The sequence below is a fragment of the Procambarus clarkii genome, chromosome 68, assembly GCF_040958095.1.
Source record: "Procambarus clarkii isolate CNS0578487 chromosome 68, FALCON_Pclarkii_2.0, whole genome shotgun sequence".
NCBI classification, from domain to species: domain Eukaryota; kingdom Metazoa; phylum Arthropoda; class Malacostraca; order Decapoda; family Cambaridae; genus Procambarus; species Procambarus clarkii.
Window position 1 is genome coordinate 11,062,558 of NC_091217.1, and position 14,523 is coordinate 11,077,080.

The 14,523-nt window shown below is 42.4% G+C and overlaps 1 protein-coding gene across 7 annotated transcripts in view; it reads left to right on the forward strand.

Annotated features, from left to right (window-relative positions):
* Positions 1–14,523, forward strand: part of sei (seizure) — a 1,036,232-nt gene that overhangs the window by 677,926 nt on the left and 343,783 nt on the right. For all 7 annotated transcript variants that reach the window (XM_069310832.1, XM_069310834.1, XM_069310833.1 and 4 more), the window contains 2 exons: positions 2,713–2,833; positions 11,286–11,406. In XM_069310832.1, the coding sequence (XP_069166933.1) occupies positions 2,713–2,833; positions 11,286–11,406 (242 nt within the window). The remainder of the gene's footprint in view (positions 1–2,712; positions 2,834–11,285; positions 11,407–14,523) is intronic.

Sequence of the window (14,523 nt, forward strand, 5' to 3'; positions counted from 1 at the left end):
ACCTGGAACCTCAAGAACAAGAGGTCATAGGTATAAACTAGCTAAACACAGATGCCAAAGAAATATAAGAAAATTCACTTTCACAGAGTGGTAGACGGTTGGAACAAGTTAGGTGAGGTGGTGGTGGAGCCGTCAGTAGTTTCAAAGCATTATATGACAAAGAGTGTTGGTAAGACGGGACACCACGAGCATAGCTCTCATCCTCTAACTACACTTAGGTAATTACTCAGTACTTCTGAAGTGAGTAATAATCAACGAAGTAGTTCATGGTGCACAGCGCGACTTCGCTCTCATTGCACGAGGTACAGATCTAGGTACAGGTTTCGCTTTGTTTCTTCGTTCTGTGTGCTTGCAAATAACTCACTCACGTACACCCTTGGCTTTAGTACTTGTAGGTGGTATGTAGCCAAGCTTGTAAATCATAAGGTAGTATTGAAAAGATTATAGGAAAAGATAAATTTGTAAGTTAGTCTTGAAAAGATCGCTTTGTAAGGTCCCACAGTGGAAGAGATTTCGCTAACCTCGAAGAGTGTCAGTTTATCTGGAAGAGATTCAGGCATTCTGGAAGAGATTCAGCTATTCTTGAAAATATCAATGGAAAATACCACCATGGAAGCCGCTAACACTGTTCATCTATTTCACTTATATCAGATGTATCATCACTGAATGCAGAAAATGATTCATCTATGTATCATCTATATTTATTCCAGATGGCATAGGTGGGCAAGGGTGGTGCTCAGAGCTACAACTGGATACGTTCACTGTATCATCCTCATAGGTGCTGTATCACTTGCATCTGACCTTTGTGTTAGGTCCTTTTTTGTGCCCTGCTTCACCAATATCGTGACTCTAATGTTCTTCAAACAATAAGGTCTGAATTTCACCAACAGAGCGCAATCTTTCAACACCGCATCGTCCAGGTGTTGGGGAGCCAGAGGCGTGTGCGCCACCCATGGTTGCTCACTCAGGACTAACCCAGCTAGCATCCCTAGGGCATTCAGGGAATATTTTCCAAGATGGCTGCCTCTCACTGAAGGTCCCAAGAGTCCATATCGTACACAACCTACCGCGCACACATTTTGAATGGGTATGAAAAAATGAAAATTTTCTCGGTTGGCACTAGTTTCTCACCAACCGAGTTTTCTTGGTTGGCGCAGCCCAGTGGTTAACTGACTAGTCAGAGAGACAAGAGGAACAAATCAAGGAACTAGTGAAAGATTGGAAAGGTATGGAAAGTGAAGAGTGGGGACTTTGAAGAAATTAACAAGAAAATACTCATATGGCGAAAAACTCCTCATCGAGGCCACTAGGGTTAGTGGCCTTCGGGTAAATTAGATAAATCGGGTAAACTCAAAGGAACCTTACAGACTAACATAGGATCAGGCAAGGATATGCTAAGAAACTTTCATGACAACTCAAATAAAGGTGGTTAATGAAGAACTAGGAAAGTGCAAAGAGAAAATCAAAGAAATGTATGTGCAAGTTGTAAAAGAGAAAGAGATGATCAAGAAAGTTTGTTTGGAAGTCAAAATCAGAAATTACCAACACGAAGCAGAAGTTAGGCAAGCAATTAAGAAAAATTGTAACCAACAGTAAATTAATACAAAACACCTCAGATAGAACTAAGTCCATAATAATTTTTGAGTGTTTAGAAAATGTTCAAAGACTTGAGGGTTCCAGTAAATGGATATCTTGAAAAAAAAAAAATCCTCTGCATCTCTCCTGGCTGTGAGAGCCTCATTACCTAGGCTGATGCATGCAGCAGGAGCTCACAGCACCACATTATAATGATGAATAAAATGAGTAATAGATTATTTTGCAAAAAGAAGACGATGTACAACATTCAGATATCTGTGAAGACAATCCACAAAGAAATCACATTAATGTGATGTATCAATGAGAAAACCGGTAAGAGCCGTGAGTAGGATCTGAACCCATACACATGGTACTCCCATGCAAATGCCCTAGACCACTGCACCACGACAAGCAATGCAACCTGGGATTCCACTGGTGAATTGTCACTTGTTCTCTATACCTCTCTGAGAGGACCAATTTTTGGATCTGGTTCTTGGTAGGCCACACAGAACTAATTTGTTTGATGTGACCCATTTGTATAGAGAAATCTGTGAGATAACTTGAAGGAGCCACCAGGGCTCTTCTAAAACTAAAAAAAAAAAATATGGCCCTACTGAGGGCTCAACAGGAAAGGACATTTAATTATAATCAATACTTAATTTGTACAATCTTAAATAAACTGGGTGACTTTTAGCAGTTATTGTATTAAAAGTATACATATGAACATGAATACAGAACATTATTACTTTTTCAACATTAGTTCAAATAAGGAAATAATTGAAAACATTAACAAAGAAATATAAGAATTAATATTTTCTGACATTGTCAGAAATTACTTCCATTCTGGACATTGAGAGATGTTAAGGAGTACTGTAATTCTGATATTTGTTAGTTCCAAGATGTTTTACAAGGACAATAGGCCTACAGAATTCATTAATTTTGCCACTGAATTTTTTAAAGTATAAACTTGCACTGCATTTTAACAAGTTTAATTTTATTTTAAATTTATTTTCACTACTTTTCTTTTACATAGCTGATCAAATTTGAACAGCTTCTAAGTTGACCTAACACTACATGATTTATTTAAGCATTAATTATTAGTCATATTACTATTAAATTGACTTTTCTGCATGACAGGTATGCCATTGGGAATGCTGAACGGCCAGGTTTACCGCACAAGATTGGCTGGCTGGACCACTTAGCGAATGCTACTCGCCAGTACTATTATAGCAACAGCACGGGAGGACCCACACTAAGGGTAAGTGTGTTTGTGTGTGTTTTATGCATTTGTGTAAGTATCTGGGCAATTCCCTAAGTGTAGTTACAGGATGAGAGCTATGCTTGTGGTTCCCGTCTTCCCAGCACTCCTTGTCATATAACGCTTTGAAATTACTAACGGTTTTGACCACCACCTTCTCACCTAATTTGTTCCAACCGTCTGCCACTCTGCTTGCGAAAACAAATTTTCTTATTTCTTTGGCAGCTCTGTGTAGTTAGTTTAAGTAGTTGGTTTAAATCTATGATTTCTTGTTCTTGAAGTTCCGGGTCTCAGGAATTCTTCCCTATCAATTTTATCGATTCCTGTTACTATTTTGTATGTAGTGATCATATTGCCTTTTTTTTCTTCTTTTAGTTTTGGCATATTTAATGCCTCTAACCTCTCCTTGTAGCTCTTGGCCTTTAGTTCTAGGAGCCATTTAGTTGCATGTCTTGTGCACCTTTTCCAGTTTGTTGATGTGCTTCTTAAGATATGGGCACCATACAACTGCTGCATATTCAGGCTTTGGTCTAACAAAGGTCGTGAACAATTTATTTAATATTTCACCATACATGTATTTAACACTTTGATGCTTTGGGCACGCGTGCACCGCACTACTCTGGGTGGGTTTGGGCACTCCGCGGGAGCGTGCGGTAATTTTGAAAAGTGTGTAATCTTTTAAACTTTGTCACCTCAATTCTCGTCCTAGGTTTTTCAATTTCATATCATTGTGTTTGCAATAGCATTCTCTACAGGACTAAAGGCATATAAAGTCCAAAAGCTCGGCGTACCATCCCCAACAAACAAAGTGAGAGCGTATTACCCGGGAGCGCGCAAGAGCGATAAAATGTGTACACTCTTTTCACTTTGGTCACCTCATTTCTCGTCCTGGGTCTTTCATTTTGGCATCAATGTGTTCGCAATAGAATTCCCAACAAGAGTATATGCATATAATGTCAAAAACAGGGGCGCGTTCCACCCGCCGACAAGAGGAAATTTACCAGAAAGAGAGCGCTGCGCCACCCCAAGGCGCCTCTCATTACAATAGAAAGCGCGGTCATATCGAAATGTGTATACTTTTTTCAACTTTGTCATCTCAATTATCGTCCTAGGTTTTTCAATTTGGTATCAATGTGTTCACAATAGAATTCTCTACAGGACTAAATGATCTCTACATGACTAAATGAATATAAAGCTCAAAGGCCAGGCGAGAAAGTGAGAACGTGAGAGCGTGTTACCCGGAGGCGTACAAGAGCAATAAAATGTGTACGCTCTCTTCACTTTGGACATGTCAACTCTCGTCCTAGGTCTTTCATTTTGGTATCATTGTGTTCACAAAAGAATTCCCTACAGGAATATATGCAAATATAAAGTCCAAAAGCCCGGTGTCCCACCCACAGCAAACAGAGAACGTGACGGTGCGTTACCACAGTGAGCGCTAATAAAGAGCAATAAAATGGGTATGCTCTTTTCAACTTTGTTACCTCAATTTTGTTCCTAGGTCTTTCATTTTGGTATCAATGTATTCCCAATGAAATTCCCTACAGGTGTATATGCATATAATGTCCAAAACCGTGGCGCACTCCTCCCGAAGCCGCTGCCAATTTGCCACTGTTAACGATGCAGTGGTGCGTCGTTACCGGACTACCCTCTAGTAAACGAATGACGCAATGCTGAGTTATTACCGAGTGGAAGTGTTAATTAAAAGCAATTCTGAAATTGGCAAGTGTAGCATAGGCTCATTGCATGATGTTCTTTATGTGGTCCTCAGGTGATAGTTTTCTATCAAGAACCACCTCTAAATCTTTCTTTATGAGTATTTTTTAAAGATTTGTGAAATAATTTGTAGATTGTGTGTGGTCTGTGTTCTCCTATTCCACATTCCATAACATGGCATTTATTCACATTAAATTCTATTTGCCAAGTAGTGCTCCATACACTCATTTTATCTAGGTCTTCTTGAGGAGCATGACAATCGTCTAAGTTTCTTATCTTACCTTATATGTTTGCATCATCAGCAAACATGTTCATATAATTCTGTATTCTATCTGATAGGTCATTTATGTAATAATGAACATTTATGGTGCAAGAACTGAGCCCTATAGCACTCTACTCATGAGATTTGTCCAGTCTGATACATTACCTCTGATTTCTGCCCTCATTTTCTGGGGGGAGCCCCTTTGGCTCCCTGGAGTTTATCCAGGCCGATATGCTAATGTCAGACTTTGGCATCAGTCATGTGTGTGGTGTTCTATGGGCCTAGTGGGGACCACGTGCCAGAACCTGGCCCCCTCAGAGAGGCATGGGGAGCAATGGCCTATTGAAACCCCTGTGTGGTTGGAAGCATTCTATGTCTGCCATCAACCGGGTCAGGCACCCAGAAAGGTAAGCGTCCCAAATCAAACCCCTATTCTGGTTAAAATTGCTACCAAAATCCGAACAAGTAGATGGAACTCCCCAAAAAGAAACTAGCAAACGAGTATGATGTCACACGTCGCCATTCGGACTGTTCCCTGGTGGTTCATTGCCTGGACCAAGGGGGTTTGATGCGGTACTTGGCTCTTTGGCGCTGGTCGCTTCGGGTGACTCGTCTGCCGAGTTCTCGGGGTTTGCCTCTACTGGCTGTTCACGTGCGGGGAGTGTCCAATGTCTTGGCGGATAGCCTGTCTCATTTCATTTCCCTGTCTACGGAATGGACGGTTGATGCCGACTCCTTCCGTAGGCTTTGCCAGATGTTCGGACGCCCGAGGTGGACCTCTTCATGGCGCCTTCTCCTGTATGTGTCGTCCTTTACCCGACTGTGAGGCCATCAGGATCGATGCCTTTTGGCATTACTGGTTGAAGTGGGGGTTCCTGTACCTTTTTATTCCGGTTCAGCTGTTGCTCCAGGTCCTGACTCACTTGGAGACTTACCAGAGGAGAGTTGTCTTCTTGGCTCCATGGTGGCCGACCCAGCTGTGGTTTCAGGCGCTGCTTGCTCTGTGTCCGAACCCAGAGGTTTTCCAGCGGCTCCGCCTCTTTCAGCAGATCGGACCAGTTCGTCACGTGACTTGTTCGATCTTCTCCTCGAGTCTTCGCGTATGGTTTTTTTTGACTCGAGTTTATCATCATCTCTATGGTGATCAGGTGGCTTCCTTGTTAGTGTCCTACCTGCGGGCTTTGTCTTGGTGGCAGTATGAAGTTCCTGGTGGTCCTTCTGGTTGTTTTTGCATTTTCGTCGTTGTACTTCGCTTTCTGTTAGGATGGTGTTGTCCTTTCTCTCTTGGTTGTTCCAGGACTGTCATCTTGTGCCTAACACTGTCGCCTTGTATCGTGCTGCGCTGGCGGAGCCGCTTCAGCTTGCTTTCGGTATTGATGTTACATCTGCGCTGTTTCACAAGTTGTCTTGTGCATTGTTTCACCTTCGGTCTGCTTATGCACCGCCGGAGCCGTCCTGGTATTTGGACAGAGTGCTCACTTTTCTTTCTTCTCCTCGGTTTGTTGTGTCTCCTTAGGTTCAGAATTGTTTCTCGAAGGCCTTTTTCCTGTTGGCATTAGCCTCTGGGGGTCGTGTCGGTGGGCTTCATTCCCTCCTCCGGCGCAGGGGTTTCTTCTCCTTCGGTCGTGGCAATAGGCTTGTTTGTCTGCAGCCGTTTCCTTCTATTCTCGCAAAGAATGAGACTGCTGCTTTCTGGAGGGGTATGGGTTGTTGATGCTTGTTTGATTAGGCCGGGGGTGCATCATGTTTTGTGTCCGGTTGCGGCCCTCTGCCATTATTTGTGCTTTCTCTCTTCTTTCAGGCTTCTGTGTCTATGGATGTGCTCTGGGTTGTTCCGGTTTCCCTTCTTCCCTGTTCGCGGGTGCGGGTCTCCCAGGTCATCCGCAGGATTATTAAGGCTAGCCGGCCTGTGGTCTATCCTTGTGCCCATGACGTTCGCAAGTTCGCTGCTCTTGCTGCCATCTTTCTCAACATGTCTTGGACTGACATTTGGGCGCGGGGATTTTGGCAATCGAACAGGGTCCTGGCTGCTCGTTATCTCGTGAATGTTCCTGGGCCTAGTTGGGCCTGTATTGCTTTGGGTCGGCAGTTGCTTTCAGTTGTCTCGACTTCGGGTTGAGGAGTGAGCAGTGACCACCTCCCGGGTAAGTCCCTCTACTTGCCTCTGTGGGTAGTTAGCTTCGGAGAGCGCCGATGGGACTTCTTCCTCCCCCCCCCCTCCTCCTCCTCCTCCCAGAAAACCAGCGTTGAATGTAATGAAACGCCATTTTCTGGGTGAGACCCGGAGGCTCCCCGGCATTTTTGGGGAGTTCTATCCACTTGTTTTGCTTTTGGTAGCAATTTTCACCAGAATAGGGGTTTGTTTTGGGACGCTTACCTTTCTTGGTGCCTGACCCGGTCGATGGCAGACATAGAATACTTACAACTACACAGAGCGTTTCTATAGGCCATTGCTCCCCTTGTCTCTCTGATTGGCTCAGGTTCGGGCTGTGGTCCCCGGTAGGCCCAAAAAACTCCATACACATGACTGATGCCAAAATCTGACATTAGCATATCAGCCTGGATAGCTCTGGGGAGCCTCCGGGTCTCGCCCAGAAAATGGCGTTTTATTATATTCAACGCTGGTTTTTTACATGTACGTGAAGGGAATTTATCATTTTACAAAGATAAAAAAAAAAATTTGCGAAAGCTTTATTTTATGCGCACAGAGGAAATGTCACAATAAACTCTGCGCATCACAGTGGTTAATTGCCATTATACTGTTAGTCTTTTGCCTCATCATAATATATTCAAGAACGGTTCGTGATACTTTCAGTATACTAAAAAAAAAAATTGTGGCCCTTAACCACTGTGCTGCTCGGGCTCCAAATATGACACCCTATTTGTGCACAGGAAATAAATTCTTGGCAAAATTTTTTTTTGTTTTTAAAAATGTTAAATATCCTTCCCTGATCACAGATATTTAAAAAAATATTCGAAATAGTACGTTCTTTGGCCTCAATAGGGTCCGGAAAATGGCATGTGGCATCACGATTTGGTGGTCGCCCATGTCGTAGACTCCCGGAGCCAGTCATGCGCCAACTTCAACATGTGCGAGTTGTCACAAATAATTTTTTGTTCATTTTTTGCATACATTTCCAAATACATTTGTTTGTTTTTTCTTGGCTATCCCATGTATAATGAACACGCACACAATATTATCGCAGTAGAGCATCCATATTGTCCCAAAACACTGTGGTGGTACATGTGTCACAAATGTCTCCACATATATTGCTCATATTTCCAATGTGTCATGTCATTTATGTATATTTATAACATATTTACACACTATACACTATCACACACTATATACATTCACCATCAACACACTTAGAACTCCCCGAGTGTGAGCTGCCACACCCAGCCAGCCCTCCCTCACTCCTCCAACACCTTACTCGCCCACATTCCTCTTCCCACCATACTGTTATTGATTTTATTACACTATTTACACACATTATAAGTATCTACACGGTTTTTTCACCATAACTATACAACTTGGCTGGTATTGTGTCCAAACAGCACAGTGGCCACCATACACTGCGTGACAAGTCACACAGTAGATGACAACGCTACGAGTACGATGCCACCTCCCTCGCCAAAATGGCGCCTCCCAACATGCTCCTGTTGCTGTTATTACACTATATACATATATTGTATATTCCCATGTACATGTGTGTTTACCATAGCGAACCACTAAGCTAGTATGGTGAGCAAAACAAGAGTGGTTGCCACACAGTGACCCTACCTCGATTCCTTCCCTCCCTCACCAAAATTCCTCCTCCCACAATACTACGCACAGTGCTAATTATCGTCACAATCCTGCTATTATCACAATCCTGGTCACTAAATCCTGTAAATGAATAATTGACCACAAGTTTATTTTGTAAAGGAAGATAGGAAGTCATTTGAAGATTCTTAGATGGTCGAAATAATGCTGCGGTGCTTTGGCTAGTGCTGTGAACATCTCAAACAGTATTGATTTGCCGATATTTGAACATTGTACACAGTCATTATCACACTCAGGCTCTTCTGTAATACTATCATGGATAGATAATACCAGTTACATATATATATTTTGTCATTATTAGGCAATGCTGTGGTCACAAGCTGAACAGCAGTGCTGTGAGCTTATGCTGTGTGCACCAGCCTTGGTTGCTCACTCAGTACTGAGGCTCTCATACCTGGGAATGTTGCTCACGATTTTTTTTTAAATGGCGTTTATTTACAAGAGGCCTAAGGAAGCTGATGTGAGCCCCATGTAGCCGCTGGAGTTATGAATCATACGCTATACCTATTAGATCCCTGAGGCGCGTTGCGCACCACCTGTCTAGCGCCCATAGGCACGTTGTGCAGTGCTGTGGTTAAAGAATTATGTAGCCTTGTAAATGTTTTTAATTTTATTAATCTTAGATTAATCCACTTGTAAAGAACTATGTATTTTATATACAATATTAATAAATAAATACTAGAGTTATTTGAACAATGAAATAATATTTACCACTATCCAAAGTTTCCTGCAACAACCTGTATTTGTATGTTATACTTGCTGAACCCTCATTTTCATAAAATTGCATTGGCAATGTTGATGCCTCAATATAAAATTAGCCTTTCAAAGTTAATTCCTCGATAAACCATAGTCATACAAATTTGATATCTTAATATGAAGGAAGCTTAGTTATGTTGATGGTTGTAAATTAACTTAGCCTGGAAATGGTGATATCTCTGCATGAATAAAGCCTGACAACAGTGATGCTTCTTCATGCATGTACAATGGTAGCATTCATTCCTCAACATGAAAAATAACTTAGCAACATTAATGCCATGAACATAGTCTGACAAAAACTTGTTATGAATGTGTCTATATGAACCATTTCACCTCTTCAGTCTCGCTACATCACCGCTCTCTACTTCACATTCTCCTCCCTCACATCGGTTGGCTTTGGCAACGTTTCGCCAACCACTGAGATTGAGAAGGTCTTCACGATTTTCGTCATGATGATGGGCTGTGAGTGGGTTTAACTATGGCAACATGCTAGTAGTGTTGGCTGGTTCCCGGCTGGCTATAATAAGCCACATCTCTTGTTGGCCGGTCGAGAGATTGCCTGCATCTCTTGTTGTATGTCGAGAGACTTGGAGCAAATGTGCATTCTCTGCATCTTATTAAATATTAATAATCAGCTGTTTGATTGTGATATTGAACTAAGAATTGATTAAACCCCCTAATGTATACAGTCTCTTGAAACAGCAAAGGTGTAGAAAATAGTTCACTGGCGTTTATGTTCTATGTTCCACTGTATAAGCATTACGTGTTCTGCACATAATGGCATCACAGTATTTTCATGTATGGCATCAGGATGAAGGTCAGGCTGTGTAAACATGCACAAATTAGTTTTAAAATAGGTGAAAAATTTTCACATTAACACTGAAACATTTGGCTGGTGGGTGGAGGACACCCACAAAACTTGCACAACCTGTCACTTATTACCATAGGTAAGTCTGAAGATTGAAACATCTGATTTATAATTAATTCCTGTTCATAAAGTTATGATAATTTAAATCAGATCTCCATATTCTGTTATTTTCTAACCTAAATTAACAATCCTTGTTTATTAAGTTATGTTATATAACTTTCTGATAAAATTTATATTTCTTAAAAATATTATGCAAAATTAATTTATTATATCCCAAATAGTAATTGTTCATGATGAATTCATAATCAATGCTAATTAAACCAGTATCTGTTCTTGGATCCTCATCACGGTCGTTGTGGATTTGTTCATTTGTTCTTGAAAGTATTTAATCCCAAAATTCAAAATCTGCTGTTTTTGTTTGTTAATTGATAACTAATATTCTGCAGTTTTCTAACCTTTTCTTTAAATGTGAAAATGTTTTCTCACCCTGTTTAAAACTTCTCAACTCGTTAAAATATTTAAGTTTTTGTATTTTCCTTATACATACCTGGAAAGGATTTACATTTTCTCCATCCAGTGACATGTAGTATAAAAGAAATTCTTTCACATAATAAAAAATATGATTCTCATTCGTTTACACACCGATTCTCTAAATATGTATAACTGATTCACTAGTTAAATATAATTTTATCACATGTTAGTAGACACCTTACACCAAAACAGATAATCTTCAGAACTGTCACATAAAATATTCCTTTGTTGTCTTAATGGTTAGTATATTCCCACTTTCACAAGATTTTTTTCTTAGCTCACTGCTTGTTTAAGCATCTAACAACACTGTTGCTGTCTTCTTTGGTTTTTAATGTGAGTTCATTATCTTTTGGGTTAGCTCTGATGTCTTCTATTTTTATTTAAAGTGCAATCTCTACCTTCCTTGATTTCTACCGAAACTCCCGTGTCCTGCCTTGGATTTTAACGTGGCCTTCACTCTATAACACCCAGCGTCACTACTTCCCCCCCACAGGCGAAGTACGTGACAGCACTGTACTTCACCTTCAGTAGTCTCACATCGGTGGGCTTCGGCAACGTGGCGGCTAATACAGATGTCGAGAAGATTTTCACCATATTGGTTATGCTCATCGGCTGTAAGTACAAGCTGTGGATCTAGGCGCATGTGCATCATCTGATCAGTGATGAGTTAGACGCTGAGGATGAGGGATTTACAGTGGCAGCATTAGGAAGGATTCCAAGCATGCCCTGTAACAGTCATGCCCAATTTATAGAGCAGCAGCTGTCTACATCTCAAATTCAGTCTGTGTTTTACCACATTACAGTACAGTAGTTTTGCTTTCAGTGGTGTTAATTTTTAATGCATTTAGGTAAGATATGGAAATAAAGCTAAAGGGCACCCTTGGACTCTAACAAAATGCTAAGAAAGATGCCCATGTGCCTATATGCTCTTGAGCAGCAACTTTGAAGGCAAGCGTGTTGCATGGTGTGCTGGTGAAGCTTTCACCTACTGACCAATGGGCATATGTTTAGCCTACCTTTTCGCTGATGCCGTTACATGTGACCATAGGCAGTTAAGCGATCCTAAATTCGTCATGCTTGCTGATGGAATGCTTATGTCTTCTGCAACATTTTTTATTTCTATGAAAGAACCGATCAAGACCGGTTTATATTAATTGTATTTTGCATGCTTGTACCTAATGTTGAGTTCTAGGCTCATGTGTACATATAGTGGATGCAAGACTTAAGGTGGTGCATGACTTAAAAATTTGTATTTTCATTCTTTTAAATTGGATTTGTATACTGTACTCTGTGTAATTATGTGTGTGTGTGTGTGTGTAATTACCTAAGTGTAATTACCTAAGTGTAGTTACAGGAAGAGAGCTACGCTCGTGGTGTCCCGTCTTCCCAACACTCATTGTCATATAACACTTTGAAACTACTGACGGTTTTGGCCTCCACCACCACCTCACTTGACTTGTTCTAACCGTCTACCAATCTGTTTGCGAAAGTGAATTTTCTTATATTTCTTCAGCATCTTTGTTTAATTAGTTTAAATCTATGACCTCTTGTTCTTGAAGTTCCAGGTCTCAGGAAGTCTTCCCTGTCGATTTTATCAATTCCTGTTACTATTTTGTACGTAGTGATCATATCACATCTTTTTCTTCTGTCTTCTAGTTTTGGCATATTTAATGCCTCTATCCTCTCCTAGTAGCTCTTGCCCTTCAGTTCTGGGAGCCACTTAGTAGCATGCCTTTGCACCTTTTCCAGTTTGTTGATGTGCTTCTTAAGATATGGGCAACACACAACAGATGCATATTCTAGCTTTGGCCTAACAAAAGTCATGAACAATTTCTTTAATATTTCGCCATCCATGTATTTAAAAGCAATTCTGAAGTTAGAAAGCATGGCATAGGCTTCTCGCACAATGTTCTTTATGTGGTCATCAGGAGATAGTTTTCTATCTAGAACCACTCCTAGATCTCTTTCTTTATCAGAATTCTTTTAAGAATTCTCACATAATTTGTAGGTTGCGTGGGGTCTATGTTCACCTATTCCACATTCCATAACATGGCATTTATTCACATTAAATTCCCTATGCCAAGTGGTGCTCCATATACTTATTTTGTCCAGGTCTTCTTACAGGACATGACAATCATCTAAGTTTCTTATCCTTCCTATTATCTTAGCATCATCAGCAAACATGTTCATATAATTCTGTATTCCAACTGGTAGATCATTTATGTAGACAATGAATATCTCTAGTGCAAGAACTGAACCCTGTGGTACTCCACTTGTGAAATTTCTCAAGTCCGATACAGTGCCTCTGATTACTGCCCTCATTTTTCTATCAGTCAGAATTTTTCTGGGGGGGGGGGGAGCCCCTTTCGGCTCCCCGGAGCTTACTAGGTTGATGTGCTAATGTCAGACTTTGGCATCAGTCATGTGTATGGAGTTCTATGGGCCTACCGGGGACCACGAGCCAGAACCTGGCCCCCTCAGAAGAGGCAAGGGGAGCAATGGCCTATAGAAACCCCCGTGTGGTTGGAAGCATTCTATGTCTGCCATCGACCGGGTTAGGCACCCAGAAAGGCAAGCGTCCCAAAACAAACCCCTGTTCTGGTGAAAATTGCTGCCACAAGCCGAACAAGTGGATAGAACTTTCCCTAAAATAAACGAGCAAACAATCATGACGTCACACGTCGCCGCGCCGCTGTCCGCCCAGCTCCCCCCTCCCCGGGAGGGGGAGCCCCAGACCCATCGCGCCGGCTATCCACCCCCAGTTCTAAGGCTGATGCTAAAGGCTGAGGTCATGTGCTCCGGCTCCAGTGGATGTTTCAGCACTGTACCTAGTGTGTGGTGTCTGTTTTCTAGGTGGTGCGTGAGTTGGGAGTGTTTCTTCAGTACTCGGGCTGCATGCACCTAGGGTTTCCTTCCTTAGGTACCCTGTAAGTACAGCCCTTGGGGCTTGGAGTTCCCTTCCACAAGTTCCTTGGGTTCTGCCCCTGCTAGGCCGTTTACTGCTTGGTTTTCGGCTGCCCCTTGTATGCTCGGGTGTCCTGTCTCCCTTGTTCGCCTTGGGGTAGGGGGCAGTTTGCACTGGTGGGGCGCAGGGTACTGTGCAGCTAGTTTTCACCTATCATAGCGGCCGGCTCTGTTCCGCCTGGGTATGCTGTCCTCTTGCGGGGTTTTCTTTTTCTTTTTGTTTTCTGCATGGTGGGGGGGGGGTCTGCCTTGGTTCTTGCCCCGTGTACTCTTTCTTCTTCCGGTGGTTCGCCCTGCTAAGTCCCTGTGAGTGTACACGTCCCGGGGGTTCAGTTCTTAGAAGGTTGTTTGGTAGTATTGGGCGCCGGTTAGCAGTACCCTGCCTGGGTTTACCTGAGCGTGGGTCCTCTTCAAGTAAACACTCCGGACCCTGGGAATCCCCACGGGGACGCGTGGGTCCGATGGATGTGACCCTGGGGTCCCCCTTCACTTTGTGCGAGTTTGAGGGTTGCTCTGTCCCCTTGTCTCAGGGTGACTCAGTGTTTTGCCTCCATCTACTGCCTGTGGGGTCGGTGGCACCTTCGGCCCAGAGCTCTGCGAGTTTTGTTGCTTGTTTGTGGCTTGCTTACCCAGTCTTATGCCGACTATGTGGGTGCAGATATCACGGGCGTTGCGCATCGTGTTTCAGTTGGCAACGCCCTAGGTTGTTTGCTCCCGGAAGCCCTGAGGCTGCCCCGTTTTGGTGATGGGGCTTCGGGGTGTTGGTT